This window comes from Trachurus trachurus, assembly GCF_905171665.1.
Source record: "Trachurus trachurus genome assembly, chromosome: 3".
Classification (NCBI taxonomy): Eukaryota; Metazoa; Chordata; class Actinopteri; order Carangiformes; family Carangidae; genus Trachurus; species Trachurus trachurus.
In genome coordinates this window covers 8,395,295-8,415,506 of record NC_139893.1, presented here as the reverse complement: position 1 = coordinate 8,415,506, position 20,212 = coordinate 8,395,295, and the positions used below count along the sequence as shown (strand labels likewise).

At 41.2% G+C, this 20,212-nt stretch overlaps 1 protein-coding gene across 2 annotated transcripts; it reads right to left on the bottom strand.

The window, feature by feature from the left end:
• Positions 1-571: 571 nt before the first annotated feature.
• Positions 572-18,069, bottom strand: slc39a13 (solute carrier family 39 member 13). Of its 2 annotated transcripts, none has more exons than XM_083998301.1 (10): positions 17,820-18,069; positions 15,809-16,174; positions 12,546-12,653; positions 11,343-11,476; positions 9,608-9,730; positions 8,004-8,093; positions 5,395-5,445; positions 4,558-4,690; positions 4,373-4,472; positions 572-1,538 (listed from the first exon to the last, which is right to left on the bottom strand). In XM_083998301.1, the coding sequence occupies exons 2-10, from the start codon at positions 16,134-16,136 to the stop codon at positions 1,463-1,465; spliced, it is 1,143 nt and encodes a 380-aa protein (XP_083854427.1). In that variant the 5' UTR covers positions 16,137-16,174; positions 17,820-18,069; the 3' UTR covers positions 572-1,462. The 2 variants fall into 2 exon arrangements, with proteins under 2 accessions (XP_083854427.1, XP_083854428.1); XM_083998302.1 differs by lacking the exon at positions 17,820-18,069 and adding an exon at positions 17,546-17,615.
• Between the last annotated feature and the right edge of the window lie 2,143 nt (positions 18,070-20,212).

The window sequence follows — 20,212 nt, the reverse complement described above, 5'->3', positions numbered from 1 at the left end:
ACGTATAAATAGAATAGAATTAAAAGTCAAGGTGTATGCAAGAGTCCAGGGATCCTGTAATGTGTGAATGTGTGTGCATGATGATGGATGATTTATGGAGTTATTAAACCTTCTCCGAGTATCAATAAAAGATTCATCACCTGTGTGTTTGCACCGTGTCCCACCACAGTGGACATCGTGGCTGTTTGTTGTCCTCGTGCGCTGTGACTGAGGAAGGCTCCCACAGACAATGGGCGGCCCACAGGCTGATGACTAAGGAAGGCGACCCGCGGCGGAGTCGTTATGGCAACAGAAGCTTGCCAAACAGACTGTGTTGAAATTGGACAAGTGTGAAAACACACAATCAATACCCCCTCCCTCCACTCCCATATGACATTTCAAGGCGTAGGATCTTTGCAGTGAAAAACACACACACTCACGGCAGCAAGGTCAGTCCTCAGCACCTGAACAGGATCCTCATCCCGCTGAGATCACACTGTGATCTCCGTGTCTTAATTCTTCTCACTAACCGTCAACTTGTACGTGTGGTAAAGTAAAGAGATGAAAATAAACAGACTTTTAAAAACACAGGTAATAGAGAAATTTACAGTTTTATTTCTTCAGGAGTGGAAACTTTCATCAGGAAGTGAATAAACGATGCGATGATACCAATAATCCTGAGACTTTTTGTCTATTTCAGAGTTCTCAGTAACAAGAATTTATACTTTATCACAATATTATTTATTCAAGCAGAGCTTCTTGTAGCACTAGTTTGTGCTTTAAAGTGGTGCAGACTGTAGTGTGTGGGGGGATACAACCAGAAAACGTCTTCTTTGGTGCAGAGCTGATAATAGCGTAACAGACCATCCTGACTTCTTGGCACTTAATTCTTACTTAGACAAGATAACGGCGCGGTGCTCGTGATGCACGGCCGGGAAAAAGGGGGCGACTTGTCTCTTTTTTAATAAATATGCAGCTACATGAGAAACAGAAGAAGCAACACAGCGACAAACACAAACAATGTTTAAACTATTTCGGCAGTTTGGTACATTTTAGAAGGTGGAGGCCCCGTGTGAAGGTCCAATAAACACCTGTTCAGGTGTACCTGTGTAAATGTATGTGCAAAACATCATGATTGTCTGATCAACAATATAAAACTATTTGGTAACTGATTTCCATACAAACCCGCTGAATTCCCTTGATACTTTACAAGCCTGGCACATTATAAAGTGTCCTTTTTAAATGTCCTGTCAGCAGATCGAGGAGCTCGTTCTTTCAGTCATCCATCAATAAAGTGCCGTTCTTTTGCCAGACGTTCTTTGGGTGTGACTAACGATGATGAGGAGGGGGATATCAAAAAGGATGTAATCTCTTTGTCAGGATGAAGTCTCTAGGAACGAGAGGGACCAGATCCGAGGGGCCGGCGGAGAACAGGATTTCTCTCCAGCGCTGAGTTTTAGTGTTTTGGTTAAGGCCTCCGTGTTCAGTCGACGATGGCGGAGAGCAGAGCCATGACGGCCACGCCGCAGAAAATGAGCAGGATCTGCAGGAGAGAGTGTCTGGGAAAGGAAAAGAAAAGAAAAGAAAAGGAAGGAATAAAATGAAGGTCACAGATTCAAGGACGTGAAAGAAATTCACCATCTGCGCATTTTCACACCACAGAACTCGTACGCTTCACATGATACGATACGATATGATCAGGTTTGTTTTTCTTTTTACAAAGTCACCATGTACATGTGTCAAGTCCTGCTGCTGGTTTCACACTTTCCCCTAGTCTGGTCCAAACCAGTTTCTTTGCACTTCATTTCATTTGTGGAAAGAAACAAACTGGCCTCTCTCCATTGAGAAACTTACTTTCTGGTAGGTGGGTACTCTGTTAAAGCAAATTTCCAATCAAATCTCCGTCAGTGCGATAAATAGTAATGTTGTGACAGTTTGTATAAGTTAAATTCAAACTTTATTCCCACGCTGTACAGCCTACCCATGACACGATAAACAAGTTTAACGATGGGGCCATTCAGTAATATTATGTATTTTTCTATGTTAAATATATCATGAAATTCTAACGAAGGAAATTTGCTTGGACAGACTTTAAAGTTGAAAACTATTGTATGTATTGTAATTGTTCTCAACCGCTCCCCCTCTGTTCGCTGATTGGCTGGTAGATCCTCTGCATGATGCTGCGTTTGACTGCACTCGGAACTCGGAAAGATCTGACCTCTGGATCGGAAAAGTGCAATAGAACGGCCCTTGAACTCGGGAATGCAGGTAGGATCCAAGCAGCCCAAGTTGGTCGGAATATGTCAAAGCAAAATGGCGTCGCACTTTCTCCTCAACCTTTACTATTATGTGTCGTCTAATTTAGCATTTGTGTTACTAAAAGTGTAGAATTGCTTTGCAGAGGCATTTCAATTCCCACTCTGTAAATGTGTCATTTAAAAACAGGGTCTCTGCAGGTTTCACCAGCTCAAATTTAAGACTTTTTAAGACCTTTTTAAGACCATCATGGATGAAATTTAAGACCTATCATGACAAATAAAAAACGTACAAAAGAAATGCGGAGTCACAAAACTAGAAATTGATTGCAATATATAAGTTGCGTGTTAGGCTTGTTTTTAGTTGAAAAAAATACATTCAATAAAGCACAATGAAGTGTCGCAGGAGCATCTAAAGTAAACTATTTGGGGGCACAAAAAGAAATTGGGGAGTGAAATTAAAAATGTTTATGTAACACATTATTTATTTAATTCACTGGCAACCAGCAGGCAGATGGCTTTAAGCCTTGAATAATGTTAAGGGTCAAACGTGACCCCTTTTTACATTGGAGAACAGTAAAAACACCAACACTTCCCCTTTGGCCTGAAATGTGATGACTTCTAAATGTGACCCAGAATAGACAAACATGGAAATATTTCAACTTCTTTGATCAACAGACACGAGCCACAACCTGTTCTGTATTATGACCAGCACAATATTTGACACATGAAGTAAATAAATTGGCTTTTGGTCACCCCTATATATTATGGTATTAAATAATGCTTGAATAAATGTGAACTACCCTAAATTCCGGACTATTAAGCGCACCTGAATATAAGCCGCACCAGCTAAATTTGAAAAGAAAATAGATTTTGTACATATATAGGCCGCACCTGAATATAAGCCGCAGGTTTTTCATGTTGTAACATGAGACACAGAAAGACGGTACACGGAAGATGTGTGGAACTATACAAGTCCGCTCGCTTTTCCGCTGTTTTGGTTACGCTCCTAGCCATGTGCATTTGTTGACAATGAAGCCATGTGCATTTGTTGACAACGAAGCCGGCGAAAAATCAATAAATGGAGCGGTGGATAACAACATACGATGTTACGCGTGTGTGTTTGTGTAGTCTTAACCGTCATGAACAAAAGATTATGGGTTACGGAGCGCGTTTGTGTCACGGTGCAGCAGAGACGAGAGCTGGGACACGGTGCAGCGACCAGGTGCTGTAGTGATGTTACAAGGTTGGTTTTCAGCCGTGAGACGCCAGGTGAAGACAGAGAGCCTCCGTTCTCACACGTAACAAGTCATGTAGCGAGTTAAACCATCACAATTACTCCGGAGGCACCAACACGGCATCAACACAGCACCAACAGACAGTAACATGACTGGTTAGAAAATAAAACACTGCACCAAAACGCAAAACTAGTGTCTTCTTCGGCGCATAATCTTTCCCCACATGTCTGTCTCACTTGTGCTTCCTGCTAGAGCGCCCCCCCCCCCTCTCCCGGAGGCCGTTGGCCAGTAAAAATCTATAAATTAGCCGCATCGTTGTACAGGCCGCAGGGTTCAAAGCATGAGAAAAAAGTAGCGGCTTATAGTCCGGAAATTACGGTACATCTTTTTATTTAAAAATGCTCGCCCATGGTGGGCATAAGAAAATTTAAGACCTGTCTAAAATTATTTAAGACTTGAACACAATAATTCAACAAATTTAAGACATTTTAAGGCCTAAAATTTAGATTTTCAAATTTTAGACTTTTTTAGACTTTTTAAGACCCCGCGGATACCCTGAAAAAGGTCTCTTCGCGTACGTACCACTTCTTTTTGATGCTTGAAAGACATGCAAACAAACATCACCATACTGTGGCCAGCCATGTTTTCCGAGGTTGTGCAATGAAACTCATTTACCTGGGAAAGTCGGAATTTCTTACCCGGATCTTTCCGAGTACAATTGAACGCAGCACGAGAACAGCAGAGAAAAGCGTTTCAATCCCAGGATTCCCCGGAGTACTGAAGGGAAATTAAAAATTGAGTACAAGTACGTAGGTGGGCGGAGCCAGGCTAACACTCAAGTCTCCAAGCTGCTAAACATGGATGTGACCGAATACAAACATCAGAAAACCTCCAACGCACCTGAAGCTGGACTCCTCCAGCAGGTCGGGCACCACGTTCACCAGGGCGATGTAGAGGAAGCCTCCGGAGGTGAAGGGTAAGATCCAGGCTGTGGCATCTTCTAAAAAAACATCACAAACATATTTATAGATGAGATGTGATTCTGCAGCTACATGTAAAATGCGTCCTGGTCCAGATATTTGTACCTGTGCCTTTCGGTGACTGAGTGCACAGAGCGAAACACGCTCCCAGGACGCCGACCAGCGCTGTGGACAGCTGCATGCGGGCGGCGCTCCATCGGTCGAAGCCGGCCCTCAGCAGAATGGCAAAGTCTCCCACCTGCAGATAAAACAGGAAGGTCTGAACATAAACACAGCAGCATGTCCGACTCTTCCTACACACGTTTAAAGGGATAGTTCAACATTTTGGCAAATTGACCCATTGCCATAATCCCTATAGTCATAGCAGTAGGTTTGTTACCTTTAATTGACGGTGCAAGCTATTTTTAGAACGGCGGAGCAGAGCCGCGAGCTGCTCAGAGCTACACTACGGAGGCTCATGGGATTTCTTGGCTTCCCTCATCAAACTCATCAAATACACAATCCAACAACTCCAAAACGCTCTGGTGGACAAGTTGTGACCTGCACATTCACCACGCTATGAGATAATAACAGAACGTTACAAGACGGAGTTGTTTTAGAGGTAAATTCATGCAAAACCGCTGATGCACGTTCCCGTTGGGGCAGTTTTTCGGCAAGCAGTCTCTGCATTTGCCTCTGAAACAACTCAGTTGGATTGTGTACAGTATTTGATGAGTTTGATGAGGGAAACCAAGAAATCCCATTAGCCTCCGTAGCGTAGCTCTGAGCAGCTTGCGGCTCTGCTCCGCCGTTCTAAAAATACTCCTAAAACTATAGGGATTATGGCAATGGTCCAATTTGCCAAATTGTTGAACTATCCCTTTAACCATGAAACCATGAAACCTTGCGTCTCTAAGTTTAGAAACGATAATCGTACAATTAAAAAAAACAGTATAATCTTACCTCGTGGGGGATTTCATGGAGCAGGATGGCAAACGTGGTGAGGAAACCAACCTGCAAGACAAGTCTCATTAACACGGCTTTGTCTCAGAAATGTGATCTGTGGTATCAAAGGGAAAATGTTGCTAGAAGCTGAGGGAGCTCAGCTCGAACTGTTTTCTCAGTGCAAACATGGAAAATGTAAATGACATAGTAAAGATTTATGGAGCAGAGTGAAAGATTAAATAGTGCTACATGAGGAGCATAATGAGACATATCAATAATGGAGATCAGGAGTGAGTTATGCGTTCGTCACGTGTCGGTGCAGAGCTGTCGGACTGTCGGGCGGTTTGGTTTTAGACGCATAATGTGCAGCTGTATGCAAATGTTTTGTCACTCACGAGCAAATTACGTACGGTAATCTGCTGATTGTCGAGTGGCGATAAGTTAGTACAACACCTGCAGCAAACACAAACAGGCCGTTCTTCAACTGCAGTCTAAACTAAATGTGCAAAAGTATGAAACCGCTGCTGCATCATGTTTTCTTGCAGAGGACGTTAAGAAAAAGTCAGAGGTGTTTATGAGTAAAAATCCAGGTTTCACTATAATTAAAAAGGAGAAATGTGTACAGAGCTAAATATTTGAAAAGCTATTCAATTCAAATGAGGTGGAAAAAGAAGTGCACAATGAAGCCTGATGAGCTGATAAAATAAGCCCAAAAGCTCATTCAATCAAAATTCTGTCATTAAATCAGTGAGTAAAAAAAAACATTCCTGAAAAAGACGAGTCTCAATGAGCAGGAAAACGAGTCTAATGATCACATTCACTGATTTCAGAGGGGAAATAAAAAATTGACATCACCTTGACATCCTTCAGTGCCATTTACTAATAACCAGTTTGAAATATGAGCATCTGCCATTCAGAAATAAAAACCCAGAACCGTATTTATTCGCATTGAGTCGATACTGCGTCATCAGCACTGATCAGCACTGATCATTTTCATCTAGTATTTTTCATTGTGGCTAAAAAATCACATAGTGATAAATGTGCCTGAGCATAAACAGAAAACACTGGTGAGATGTCTTGTATGTGTATGTTTGAGACATCTAGTTAACTTCCTCTCTGGCACGTTGGTCCACGGTTCATGCTGCTAGCCTTATGTCCCTCCAGCTGGACTCTGAGTCCCACAGCTACAAATACACCGTAAACTGGTGAGGGCAATGCAAAAACCCATGTTGGTGCATTTTGGTGTGTGTGTGTGTGTGTGTGTACCTTTGTGGTCAAGACTGTAAAAACAAAACAACACGACACGACAAGAGCAGTGTTTTTTTTTTGTTTTTTTGAAGTGAGAAAGAAAGTTTGTTGTACCCTGTAATGAAAGCCTCTGCTCAGACAGTGGGAGAGCTGGTGAAACAGGTGTAGTGCTGCGCCAGTGTTACACCGACTCTCTGCCAAACACCGCACTCACCAGGGAGCTCTTATACGTCCAAACTCCCCAGATATATTTTCGTCCTTTGCTTCCATTGAAGTGCCAACAGATACCAACCCCCCCCCTTCACTTCCATGTAATGTTGGCACCACCACCGTGGCAAAGAAGAGTATCACATGTTTTCACCACTGCACATGAAACATGTCATTTGTTGCGATTTATCAAATCAACACGGACGTCGGGACGGGTCCCATATCTATATAATAAGACATTTCTTGCTTAGGGTTCCTGTTCCTGTATCTGCTTATAAACTGTTCTTGTGTATCATATTTTTCTTAGTACAATAAATTTAAAAAACATCTGAATCTACAAACAGCTTAGCTACGATCCAAAAGCAAGACACGACCCGACCAGGAGAAAACCTGGTGGTCCACTGTATTGGTCCGGTGCTGGACTGTGAGACAATCCACTAAGGTGTTTCCAGTAGATCAGTACAGGGTTGAATTTGTTGTTGCTTATACTCATTCATATCTTATTTAGAGTTCAGTCTTTTAAAGGAGACATATTATGCCCCCTCCACAAATTAAAATAGTTTCCAGGTGTCTTAAAGACATAGTGTCTGTGACATGCTGTTGTCAAAATACCCCAAAGATCAAACATCACAGCTCTTTTCATCCTCTCTAAACAGCCCTGTTCAGAACGGCTGGTTTCAGTGCCTCTCCCTTTAAATGGTAAAAACACATTGGCATTTGACTGTACAACTGCATTTTACGTCTATCCTTGCAAAAATGGGTAAATCCTAGATTCAATTTCAAGGTCTATATTCAATATGTCTTTATATCTCTCCATGTTGACATGAGCATGAGTTTGTGCACAGTATTTATTGGCAGTGATTGTCTGTTTCTGATTATGTGCTGCAACACCAGGGAGCTATTTCACCTGCAATTATAGTTCACGGTGAGGACAGAGGGCGAGTGAAATCACATTCTCACACGAGCAGTTTGCTAAACCACTGAGATTAGAATTGTAACCACTGTCGAAGCTGCTGCTCCTGTTCAACAGAACACGTGCCCAGTGGTCCAACAGCAGCCACAGGGTGAGTGGATGACGGTGAAAACAAACACAAATGACATTTTAAACAGAAAATGTGGACTTTATTTGTAGAGAGGTGGTTTGTAGTGTTGAGGTCCTCACAGATTCTTACCTTTTTGCTGACCAGGAAACTGCCTGCCACTGCCAGCCCATGGGTGAAGTTGTCAATGCAGTTGGCCAGAAGGTTTAGATATCCACTGGTCTGAGACACACAAAACATAATGATGGAGATGAGGCTGCTGTTTGTCACATAACCCTTCATTCAGTCACAGCAATAGACTGTAAACAAGGGTGAGTGTAGTCTACATGACCTACAGACATCTAAAGAGCAGGTCTGAAGTTAAAGGGATACTTCAACATTTTGGCAAATTGGCCCACAGAGTTGTTTTCAAGGCAAATGCAGAGACTGCTTGCCAAAATACCCCCCGATGGGAACGTGCGTCAGCGGTTTTACATGAATTTACTTCGAAAACAACTCCGTCTGATTATGTCCCGTTACTATCTCATAGCGTGGTGAATGTGCAGGTCACAACTTGTCCACAAGAGCGTTTTGGAGTTGTTGGATTGTGTATTTGATGAGTTTGATGAGGGAAACCAAGAAATCCCATTAGCCTCCATAGCTTAGCTCTGCTCCGCCGTTCTAAAAATAGCTTGCACCGACAATTAAAGGTAATAAACCTACTCCTAAAACTATAGGGATTATGGCAATGGGCCAATTTACCAAAATGTTGAACTATCCCTTTAAAGGTTTAATACAACTTTAAGTGACTTATATAAATGTTCATCCCCTCCACAGTTGTCATACAACAGGGAATTAGCTCCAGAGACCCAAATTGTATTTGTACCAGACAATAAACAGTTTATTCCTGCTGTAGACTTGAGACTATCAAGAATCCATCTGTTCAAGTGAAATATTTGACAACCAAATTCACTGTGCCATGCCTGAATAAAAGAAGCAAACCAATACACCACATATGCATGTACACAGTCATTCGAGTCATAGTATATAAAAAAAAACATAAAAAACACATAAAAAGAGCATTTTGTGGACAGTATTGGACAAATTGTCCCATTTATTGCACAGATTGGTGCTTATGTGCTGACAGTCCTGCAACAACGCTGCTTTAATGTGACATCAAACCTACAGCATTGTGTAGTTTGTGATATTTAATATAAAGTCTATAAAGTCTTGTGTTTAAGTTTAGTTACTTTCAGCTTTGTCGTGTGACCTCATTAAATACGAGACTGTAAATGATCTGTTCTGGAGGAAACTCTGATTCTGAGCCCAGTGTGAGAAAACAAAGACACGTTTGGACGCCTGCCGTCATGGATGGATAATCCAGGTCATTTTTTCCAGGACTCACTCACTTTAGAAAGAATAATAGCTGAGTGTGGGGTGGAGCATTGTCTTATGTTTCTTCACATGGAAAATGACATGTCCTAATAATATATAGTGCCATAAATAACCCAACCCCTTTTAGTAAATCAAAGGTTTAGACCTTCAGTAATGAAACACAGTTGTGTGAGAAGCTGCCAGTCAAAGTTAGTGAGTCAGTGCTGGTTCTGATAAACATGGCTCTGTTTTAAGAACTGTTTCTTTACAGGCAGCTCTTATACAAGGAACTCGTATCAACAGTTTAACCCGTCATGTCTCTCTTTTGTTTTGTTTTTTTGTCTTTTTTGTTAAGTGGGAAATGTTTCTGTTGTCAGCGTTACCTTGATTTTCTCTGATCTTTCCGGCAGACTCTGTTGCTTGGGGGATTTCCATGACTCAGCATGGTGCCCATTTCTGAGTGATGCCACTGCCTTTTCACTGAAAACTGAATTAGATGCTGGTGTCTGTGGAGGGAAAAAAAAGGAAGAGAAACAAGGCTAAAATGAACGCTGTCCCCATATGCACTCTGTTAATATATATATTTTTTTTAAATAAGTAATGTTTATGTTCCTATAAACCATCTGTGTCTACCATTAGTAATATGACACTGACTTGGAAGGACTTGTCCCCCCCTAAGGAAACATATTGTCCACCTTGATCTTTAACACAAACTGTGAGTCAAGTGCAACAAACAGGAATTTCACTGTGTAACAAACATCTACCGGCAGCAGAGCAGCTACTTTTAAAAAAAGAAAAAAAAGTCCTGATTATTTTTAATAACTTCCTTTACAAATGCAGTAACCTGTACTTCTGCTTTGCTTCTCTGTAACACATGAAGTTCAACATGTTAATCTTGTAAATATAGAAGAGGAGACAGAGTCATGTCGGGGCTACAGCCAGAGTTTTCCGAGAACAGCCAACTTCCCTGTTCCCTCATTCAGAAACCACCTACGTTGCAATTTAAACTGATAGTCAAATTAAGTGAAAGGAAAATCGCCTGCTGTCTTCTGGCCTTGGCAAGGAAACGTTTGCTCCATGATTGAACCACGAGGAAGTAATAAAGTGTGATGAATTTTCAGGTCTATCAATCTTCTCTTGGTTGTAAAACAGGTTGGGGCCAAACTATCACTGCAAAACGCCCTAATTTGTTTTATTTAATGAGTTATTTAAACATGCATCATTTACAGATGTCTCCTCACTGTACTGTATGAGCCATCCATCAAAAAACACACACAACATCACAATAAAAAGTAGTTGAGCTTGTTGCAGTCGTTGCAGCTCTTGGGAAGATGATGTGAAAACACACAGTATTTTTAGAGGAAACACTTCTAACGTCCCTCTGACTCTAACAGTCGCTGTCGCTCTCTGTCCCCGTCTATTGTTGCCTCTGTCTATATGAGCTGAGTGCTTTTCTGTGGACACTGAAATGGCTAAAGCAGCTGCTTCACCCCAGCTCTATAAATAGACACTCGTAGAGGAGCTGAGCCGTGGATTCCAATCTTCTCCCTCACTGGCACTACAAAGACAGGAGCGAGGATGACACCTCCTCTTCAAACATACAGGAAACACACGCACTCAGTCGTCTACAAAGGAGCAATGTGTTAAACACCTATTAGAGCGAGCTGCTCATTTTGATACTGGTTAACGCATTCATTAAATAAAGAACAATGCGAGCAGCTGTTTCAACCCAGTGCACAGGAGACGCAACCTCTCACATGATTCAGGCTGCAGCTCCAACATAAAAACAACACATTGTGGTTTTATCGGCAGGTCATGTGCTGGTAAATCCTCTAATCTCTTTATTTGCAAGAAAGTCAATAAGAGCATTTCCCACCCAAAAAAAAGTCAGACTGTTCCTTTAAAGACGCTCCCTTCTTGGAACAGATGAAAGATATGATGATTGTACAGTCGCGTCGGTCATCTGATGCTACGGTCGGTGACCAAAACACTGATACCACAGACAGAAATATGCAGACAAAGCACGAATTAGGTCTGGACTAAACTCTGCTATGAAGGAAAAAAAATAAAAATGTGTTTGCTTGTACTGACATGTCTGTGAGCAGCTGAGATACTTACAGCAGAGTTAAAATTCAGGTCTGATTCTGGAGTGGAGTCCTCTTGGTCTGGGAACATCTTCTCTAGGACCAGGAAGGCCAACAGGCCGGAAATTACCCACAATCCTTGAGTCATGAAGTGGTTGTGTTTACCAGCTGAGGAGAAGGAGGTAGAAGACAGATTGTACATGAGACTGAATGAACAACTGAGCATTATATTGATACCGGGGTATGTGAATGACGGTGCTACAAACAACACTGTGTCTAATAACTGGAGCCACGTGCAGCACTATATTAAAGGGATAGTTCAACATTTTGGCAAATTGGCTCATTGCCATAATCCCTTTAGTTTTAGCAGTAGGTTCGTTACCTTTAATTGTCGGTGCAAGCTATTTTTAGAACGGCAGAATGGGCTGCTCAGAGCTACGCTACGGAGGCTCATGGGATTTCTTGGTTTCCCTCATCAAACTCATCAAATACACAATCCAACAACTCCAAAACGCTCTGGTGGACAAGTTGTGACCTGCACATTCACCACGCTATGAGATAATAACAGAACTTGAGACAGAGTGGTTTTAGAGGCAAATGCAGAGACTGCTTGCTGAAAAACTGCCCCCGACGGGAATGCGTATCAGCGGTTCTGATATTATCTCATAGTGTGGTGAATGTGCAGGTCACAACTTGTCCACGAGAGCGTTTTGGACTTGTTGGATTGTGTATTTGATGAGTTTGATGAGGGAAACCAAGAAATCCCATGAGCCTCTGTAGCGCAACTCTGAGCAGCTTGCAGCTCTGCTCCGCCGTTCTAAAAATATCTTGGACCAACAATTAAAGGTAACGAACCTACTGCTATGACTATAGGGATTGTGGCAATGGGCCAATTTGCCAAAATGTTGAACTATCCCTTTAACAATACTGCCTTTCACTTATAATTATCAACAAGACTGCCATGTAATGCCTGGTTTATCAAAACAAATACAGTCTCTAAGTGACGTCTATGATATAGACATTACATTCCTCTGTGTTGTCTGTAAGTTTGCAGATTGCTGGAGGGAAAGGAAATGCAACAGTAAAAGTATCACAGTCTATTTTAATAGCAAACATGTCATTAGCCACTTTGGTTGAACTACCCAATTCATGTCTAATGTCTGAGTGGGAAGAACGGTTCAAAGACATAACAAATGCTTCAAAGGTGGTAATGGCTGTGGTGCAAAAGGAGACCAACCTGAAGAAACAGAGATCGCCCATGCCTCAGGGAGCAGGTGAAGAAATACATCACCAAGGAGACCACCAATAGCAAAGCTCAAGAGCTGCTTCAGCTTCTGGCATCCAGCTGAGGAAACACAAGGAAAGAGCGAAGAGACAACGTCAGTAATTACTGTGCAGGATGATTTATAAAGAACTCCTTATTAACTTCATGTTGTTTTTCATTTGGCTTGAGCCATAAATACTTACAGCTCCAGTTTTTTTTTTTAACCTTTTCCTTTGATTTGTTATTTCCTAACGAATAAAACTTCATCCACATAAACGTTCAAAGGTGTTTCTAAGTTGGGACAGTGACACGTGCTGCGATTACTCACGTCTTCCACCAATTCTTTTTTTATTTTTTGAGGAGTTCCCTTGGTAATGACTAACCTCCGGTCAGGGCTGCACTTGAAAACCAAAAATACATCTGGAATGCCACGTTCCTGTGGGTGGAGCCGCTCACGAGGCTCCAGGCCTCAGTCTGACCCACAAACTCTCAGCCCTGCTCACTGAAGTTCAGTAGGTGAGTGAGGAGATCAATGGACCATTTTCAGAGGTGTTTAAAAGTTTAAAGTAAACACTTGTACACGTCAGTGCAACCTCAAAGAGAGAGGAAGAGAGAGACTCTTATTCTCGTTTAGAAAGGGACCTGTCTGGATGCCAGATACAAGACACACAAACTTCATTTTTAATTATATTTTTTTCACAGTAGTTTGTGCCTTTCTGTTTTATTTGATAATGAACTGGATGACCATTTAACTTGACAACTTGACAGGTATGGTCACAACCTCTCCTTCCCGAGTTACAGCATTTAATAACGGCCAGAAGGGTTTTGCAAAACAGCTTTGACTGTTTCAATACAAGACGTCATCACTTCCACGATTTTTATCCTGTTAAATTGATAGATTTAAATCGTGTTGCAATAATATAATCCGTGAGTTATGGCCCAAAAAAACACAACTATTTGACCTTTAACCACCAAACTCTTATCACTTCATCCTCAAGTCCAAGTTAACATTTGAAGGAACTCCCTCAGGGCGTTACTGAGATATCAAGCTCTTGGCATTCACAAGTGCAGGCTGCTGCATAAACAGAAATGTATTTCTTAATTTCCTATTGTAAGAATACGTGTCTTCAGATCTACAAGTTTAAACTGTATGATAAATACTCTTAAGTCTTCCACACTTATGTTTGCTTTTCTATATGGTGCTTACGTATGAAGAGTGGGACTTTTAAAGAAAAGTTTTCAGTAGGGTGAATCCTTCCCTGCAGAGGAACGTGTAATGAAGTTGATGAAGTCATCACTGAAGATGTTCCCTCACCCAGGAAGCCCGTGCCTCCATTTAAGGCTGTGCCCCATCTGAAACTGTAAACCATGAAGAGGGTGCAGCTGGGCCTCGGCTGGGCTGACAAAACCTGGCAGTGCTACGTGTTGAGCCCACCACAGTCTTTTTCTCTTGTTAAGGGGGTGTGGAGAGCCGAGATTTACTACGGAGCCACTAAAGAGCTGGAGTTTTTATTTATAGTTGTGAGAAGTGTGAGAATTGCGGATGCCAGAGCAGACGAATGGCTCTGTCCGCAGCTCTTCTAATGCAGCCAACATGAACCAGGGATGTGATGCATTCTGTTGGATTAATGAGACATTTCCTACTTTTACTGCAGAAATTTGAACTCCAAACTCTTCTGCTTTTAACACTTTTTTATTGGTTTTTATTTTCCCCATTAAGATTGTAAGATTTATGTTCATGTTGATGTGTATGCAATAAAATACTATTGTTAGACTCCCCCACTCTTATTAGGATTAGGACTAGACTGTTATCACTATGTCTTGCTCTTCATAATGTAGCACAGAGATAAAGTAAATGATTCTGCATTGGATGCTTCAAACACAGTGTTTGTAAGTTCTGCCAAGATAACCAAATGTTTTGTTTTGCATCAAACTTCATTCCTTTCCTCAAGATGAGCCGTCTGCAGTGTCTGGAAAACTACACTGATGTTAACTCTTGTTGTGCTTCTATTTCTATCACTTCTTTTTCTGCTTCTTAAGTTGCAGCTGTAACGTAGCGACCATCTGTCCCTAGTTCACCCTGATCATTTCATCACTTTCTCTCTCTGTAGCAGCCAGTCCGCCCTGAAGACGCAGCGATGCTCAAAGGTCACAACATACCCTCTTGAAGCGCTTGGCAAGATGACAAGTAAACATTTGTCAAGGCTACTAACTGGTCCTGCTTATAACAATCTCACTAACTCCCTCATATTCACTCGACAGGAGGGAACTGCTGCTGCCAGACTATGAGCGCAGCTGATAGAATTTCACACAATCATTCATATCAACCGGCTACTAAACATTTGCGTTGTGTTCACACTTTGTGAGAACAACAACAACACCTAAATTATCTTGGATTTGTTTTGGGTCCTCGACTAGAGCATCAAATCCTCCTCTCCCGTCTCCTTATTCTTTAAAGGATATCTATGTATAAGGTGATGTTAGAGTAGCAGAGCTCCTTCGGGGTTTAGGGCAAAGTGAAACAAGAAAGCAGCAGAAACATGATGGTGAAGCAGTGAATGAAGAGAAAATGTATGAGCTGCAGTGTCAGTTGATAAAAGCTGCATGAAGAGTTGTATGACTCTCGTATGAAAAGATAGTTTAAGACTAAACTCAAATTTGTACTGCACAGAAACATCTTGACAATTAAATTATTATAATAATTTTCAGATGAATCTATTTCACTGTTCGATTGAGGAGAGAAAGGAGGATGGTGACTATGGATGAGCTGAAGTTAATAAAGGGATGTAAAACCGTCTTTAAAAAAGGTAATAAAAAGATTATTTTGGATTTCAACATACAAATGCCTATACAGAATAAAAATACTGGTTACGTGCTGCCTATCTAAGCCCTAAAAGACAGGTAGTGCATGTGAAATGGAAAGAGAAGCAAGAGAGCAGTGAGGACAGGAGAGAGGGTGCAGTGGTAGGTCATGCATGAAGAGAGGAGCATCGGCAGGATTTAGAGGATGACACAGGCAGTTTAGACAGGACCTTAACTGGGTTCATGTCCTTGATTCAAGCCTTGGTTGTATTAGTCAGGCCAGCATCGCATCCTCATGGACACTGGTCCATTTTTTTTTAAAGGAAACACAGACCCGATACTGTGCTATCATGAATGAAGTATTGTGACAGTGCAATGTTGTGCTTTACCAAGTAATTCAAGACATATTTAGGTCCTACATTGCCATTTCTTACCTTCTGTTTTGAGGGCTGCTCCAGCCTCGATGGGAATGACAAGCAGGGGAAAGATCCCACTTAAGCCCACAGCGACAGAGCCCACCAGTGACAGGAGCCAAACATGAGCATGCTCGCTGGCTAAGAGGTCTGCTATCGCCTGGAGGCCTGGGAGGTCATCCGTCAGGCTGCGCCCCTGTCCTGCTGCCGTGGCTGTTGCATGAGACATAGCTGTCTGACTCATCTTCTGGCTGCTGGATGCTCCTCTGGAGGCCAGCACCAGCAGAGTAACAGGGATAAGCAGAGCAGCTAAAGCCCAGCTGGGCCTCCTACAGCTTCCAGCTTTCATCCGTCCCACGGTCCGAAGAGCACTTGCAACCAGTAATGCTGGAAGACGGGCGACAATAAATATTGTGTTCAACAAACAGTTCAAAACACTTCAATAACAAGCATGTGTTTTCCAGGATCATTTGGATATTGATATTTGAACACAGGATGATGATTTTAAGGGTCCTTAAAATTGCCTTCTCAAAGCTGAGTGGAACATTTTACAGCAGTAAGATAAACTCCTGCCAACTGCTGAACAAACTAGAGACTGACATGTCTGTGATAAGATAATATATATGGCTCTAATTGGGTCTAATTAGCATCCTCGTACTAAAAAAAAAATATGTATAGAGTGAGCATGTTAAAACATTTCTGGAGCTTGAGATTACTCTGCAACAACAAACTTCAAATCAAGGGTAATAAGTTACTTTTAAAACTCAAATCAGACCCAAATGCTGATGCTGAATTGCTGATACATTATGAAGTTAGATTTAATGTTAAATTTTTACCATAACTTTAGGAAAAGTATCAGCACATCAACGCACTTCAGTAAAAGTGCAGATATATTATCAGCAAACTATCAAAGTACAAGTTTCAGCCTGTGACAGATAGACATCATAGCATTACGTGAGCACAATATCAGTATATCAAACCTCTAAAGAGTTACAAAATAATCTGAGGATTTGACAGACGATTAGCCTAATGAGAGAAACCTGGGAAAAAAAGTATGCTTACTTTAGACATTGAACTCACTTTTTTGCTTTGTTTTGCAAAATACTGGCTCATTTAACCTGGATAAGTATCACCCTTATTTATACATGACCCTATCATAAAGTTTAACAGCGTGGAACTGACACATCTATAGGGGCCCTCACTGTCGACACTGCTGCTTTGTGATGGGTCAAAACAAAGTGGAAAAATCACTGTTGCATTTTCTAAACTGGTCATATTTCATCTTTTTCACAATCTTAATGTATAAAAAACTCATTAAATGCTGTCAGATACATGCTGTAAAAAAATAAAAGCACAACAGTGAGTGAGAGCTGTAGTGGAGCAGAGGTATGCAGACAGTGTTTGCTCCTCTTGTTGTTTGCTTGTTGCATAGTTGAGATGTTTAAGAGGCGTTCATGCCCCATCATCAGCAGAAGAGGGGGGAAAAACAGCACATATTTCTATTATTATTACTATTATTATAACCAGAGTGGACACATGCAGACAAACTGCTGCTGCGTGGGGTCAGTTAGCAGGACAGAGTCGACCGACCCCTGCTCGCTCGCTCACTCACTCTAACTTGCAGCTAACTTGCAGCTTCAGTTGCGACATAAAAACAACATGAAAACACTTGAAACTGCACAACATCGCGATGAATTGACGCCACACTTGATAACGGGTCGTTTTTTTTGTTTTAAATAAACTATACCGTGAACTCACCAACTCCAACAACGTCCGTGGGAAGGAAGGAGAAGAAGGAGGAGGAGGAGGAGGGAGGAAAGTTAGCAGGCTAACGTTAGCCGTGGCTGATTAGCTCCAACGTAGGCTACGTACGCAATCACTGCAGATTTAAACACCAACGGTCACAACTGTTAGATTTTTTAAACACCAACGGTCAACAACTGTTAGAACGAGCAGCAGCCGTGAAAACAGTTTTAACGGCTCAAAGAGAAAGCAAAGCACCACACAGATTTTTTTTTTTTTTTTTAAATACCTTGTGGTTTCGGCAGTCTTTGCACCAGTGTGTCCCTGCCATCCAGGCCGGCTTAATAGTGAATGAAGGCAGGCTTGAGTTTCTCTCTCCACTCTCCCCAACCAGCTGCTGAGGGGCAGAGAGCCGCTAGCTGCTGCAGCGCTCCAGTCACACACACACTCACTCGGTCACGGCGGCTTTCCCCCAAAAAACAGCCACGTATCACGATCCTGGAGGAGAAAAAAAAACATAAACAGGAGGAGAGGAGTGTCAGGATGGATCCCGCCCTCCCTAAGATTTCAGGAAGTTACTGTATTTTCTGCCTCCCTGACTCCCTCCACACCAAAGAGTAGAGCAGAGCAGAGTAGAGTAGAGGAGCTGGACTGAGGAGGAAGGAGGTTTGTGATACTCCAGAGAAACAAGATGGGGAAAAAAGTGCAGCTAAACAGATCAATGAAGTCCTGTTTAGCAGCAATGTAAAAGTCATCATCAGTCATGGAGTTTATGTAACATTTAGCTGCAGTTCACATCCACTTTAACTCTCAACATCAGGAGATAAATAAAAGAAACATCAATAGTGGGCTAGTTAGCTAGAAGAAGAGGAGGGAGTATTGCACAATCATTACCCTATGGAACATAGAAACAGATCAAAATAACACAAATGAAATTACATTGTAGTTTTTGTTTGTTATTTATCTATTTTCCAATGTGTATTATTGCTCCAGATGGAGTTAGTAAGATTACTAATTGATAAGGCAGTTTACTCCAGAAAACAAGATGCAGGGGGGAAAATGTGCAGATCAAACAGATCAATGAACAAACCAGTCCTGTTCATACAGCAGCAGCATGTGTAGCCTATTTTATGTGACATTTTAGCTTCATTTAACACACTTAAAGACAAAATCACAGCATCAAGGCTGTATTGCATCAGGAGGCATAATACAGTAGAAACAAAAAGGAGGAAGAGAAAGTAGGCTATCTAGCACAAGCATTGCATGGAAACAGATCAAACTATACACATGTAATGATATTGTTTTTTGGTCTTTATGTTTGTTATCTATTGTGTGTATTTGCTCCAGATGGAGTTAGTAAGATAACATTATGATAAGGCAGGTTTGTGATAACAAGATAGAAAAAAGTGCAGATCAGATCAATGAACAAACCAGACATGTTTGTTTAGCAGTGTAAAAGTCACCAGTGTAATGTGACACTTACAGTAGCTGTAGCTGGATTTCACATCCACTTTTACACTCAACATCAGAGGATCATGGTTGTTTTTCATCAGAAGGCATCTACATAATAGAAGTTAAAGTAGTAGAAGAACACAGTCAACACAATCATTATGGAGCATGCAAGCAAATCAACGTGTAACATTGTTCCAGATGGAGTTAGTAGTACGATTAATTGATAAGGCAATGAAGTAGAAGATTAATCTGTAGCCACTTTGTTTAACTCATTTTTCAAGCACAAAATGACAAAGACGTACTGGTTGCATTGTTTTTGTTTAAAAAAATGTTTATCAGCATAATAATATTTCTGTTTTGGATTATTTGTTCAACTACCGTCATGGCATATTTTATCATTTTAATGGGGCCAAAATCAGCCAACATTACATGTACTTTTCTATGTCTACTGATTATCCTTATTTTCTGTCTCAATAACTCCCTCCACACTAAAGATAAGAGCAGAGGAGGTGGTCTGAGGAGGAAGGAGGTTTGTGACACTCATACAGAGAAACAAGATGGAAAAAAGTGCAGATAAACAGTCCAATGAACAAACCAGTGATGTTTATACATGCCAAGTCACCAGTGTAGTTTATGTGACATTTAGGTGAATTTCACATCCACTTTAACACTCAATATCACAGCATCAAGGTTGTTATTTCATCAGGAGGCATCTAAATAATAGAAATTATAAGAACAATAATATGTAGTGGAAGAAGAAGAGGAAGGGAAAGTATAGCACAAGCATTATGGAGCATGCATACAGATGAAAATAACATTTATAAGTTAATAAGATGAATTGATGAGGCAATGAACAGAAGATTAATCTGCAGCCAGTTTATTTTACTAATTTTTCAAGCATAAAATGACAAAGACCTACTGGACACACTGTTTTGTGTTTTAAAAATGATTATCCACATAATATTATATCTGTTTATGATTGTTTGTTCAACTACAGAAGTAGTATCATTTCCTTTTACCTGGATATTTATCATGTAAGTAGGCCAAATCCAACATTGTATGTACTTTTCTGTGTCTACTGAGTATCTTGAGAGGGAAAAAAACTAACTCTTCTGGGATCATTGAACTTCTGTCAAATCTCTGGAGAGATGATGTTGACATGTCAGAGCAGGCTGCTGGTATTTTTTCATGCTGGCTCACTTTCTTACTGAGACACTTGAATACACTTGA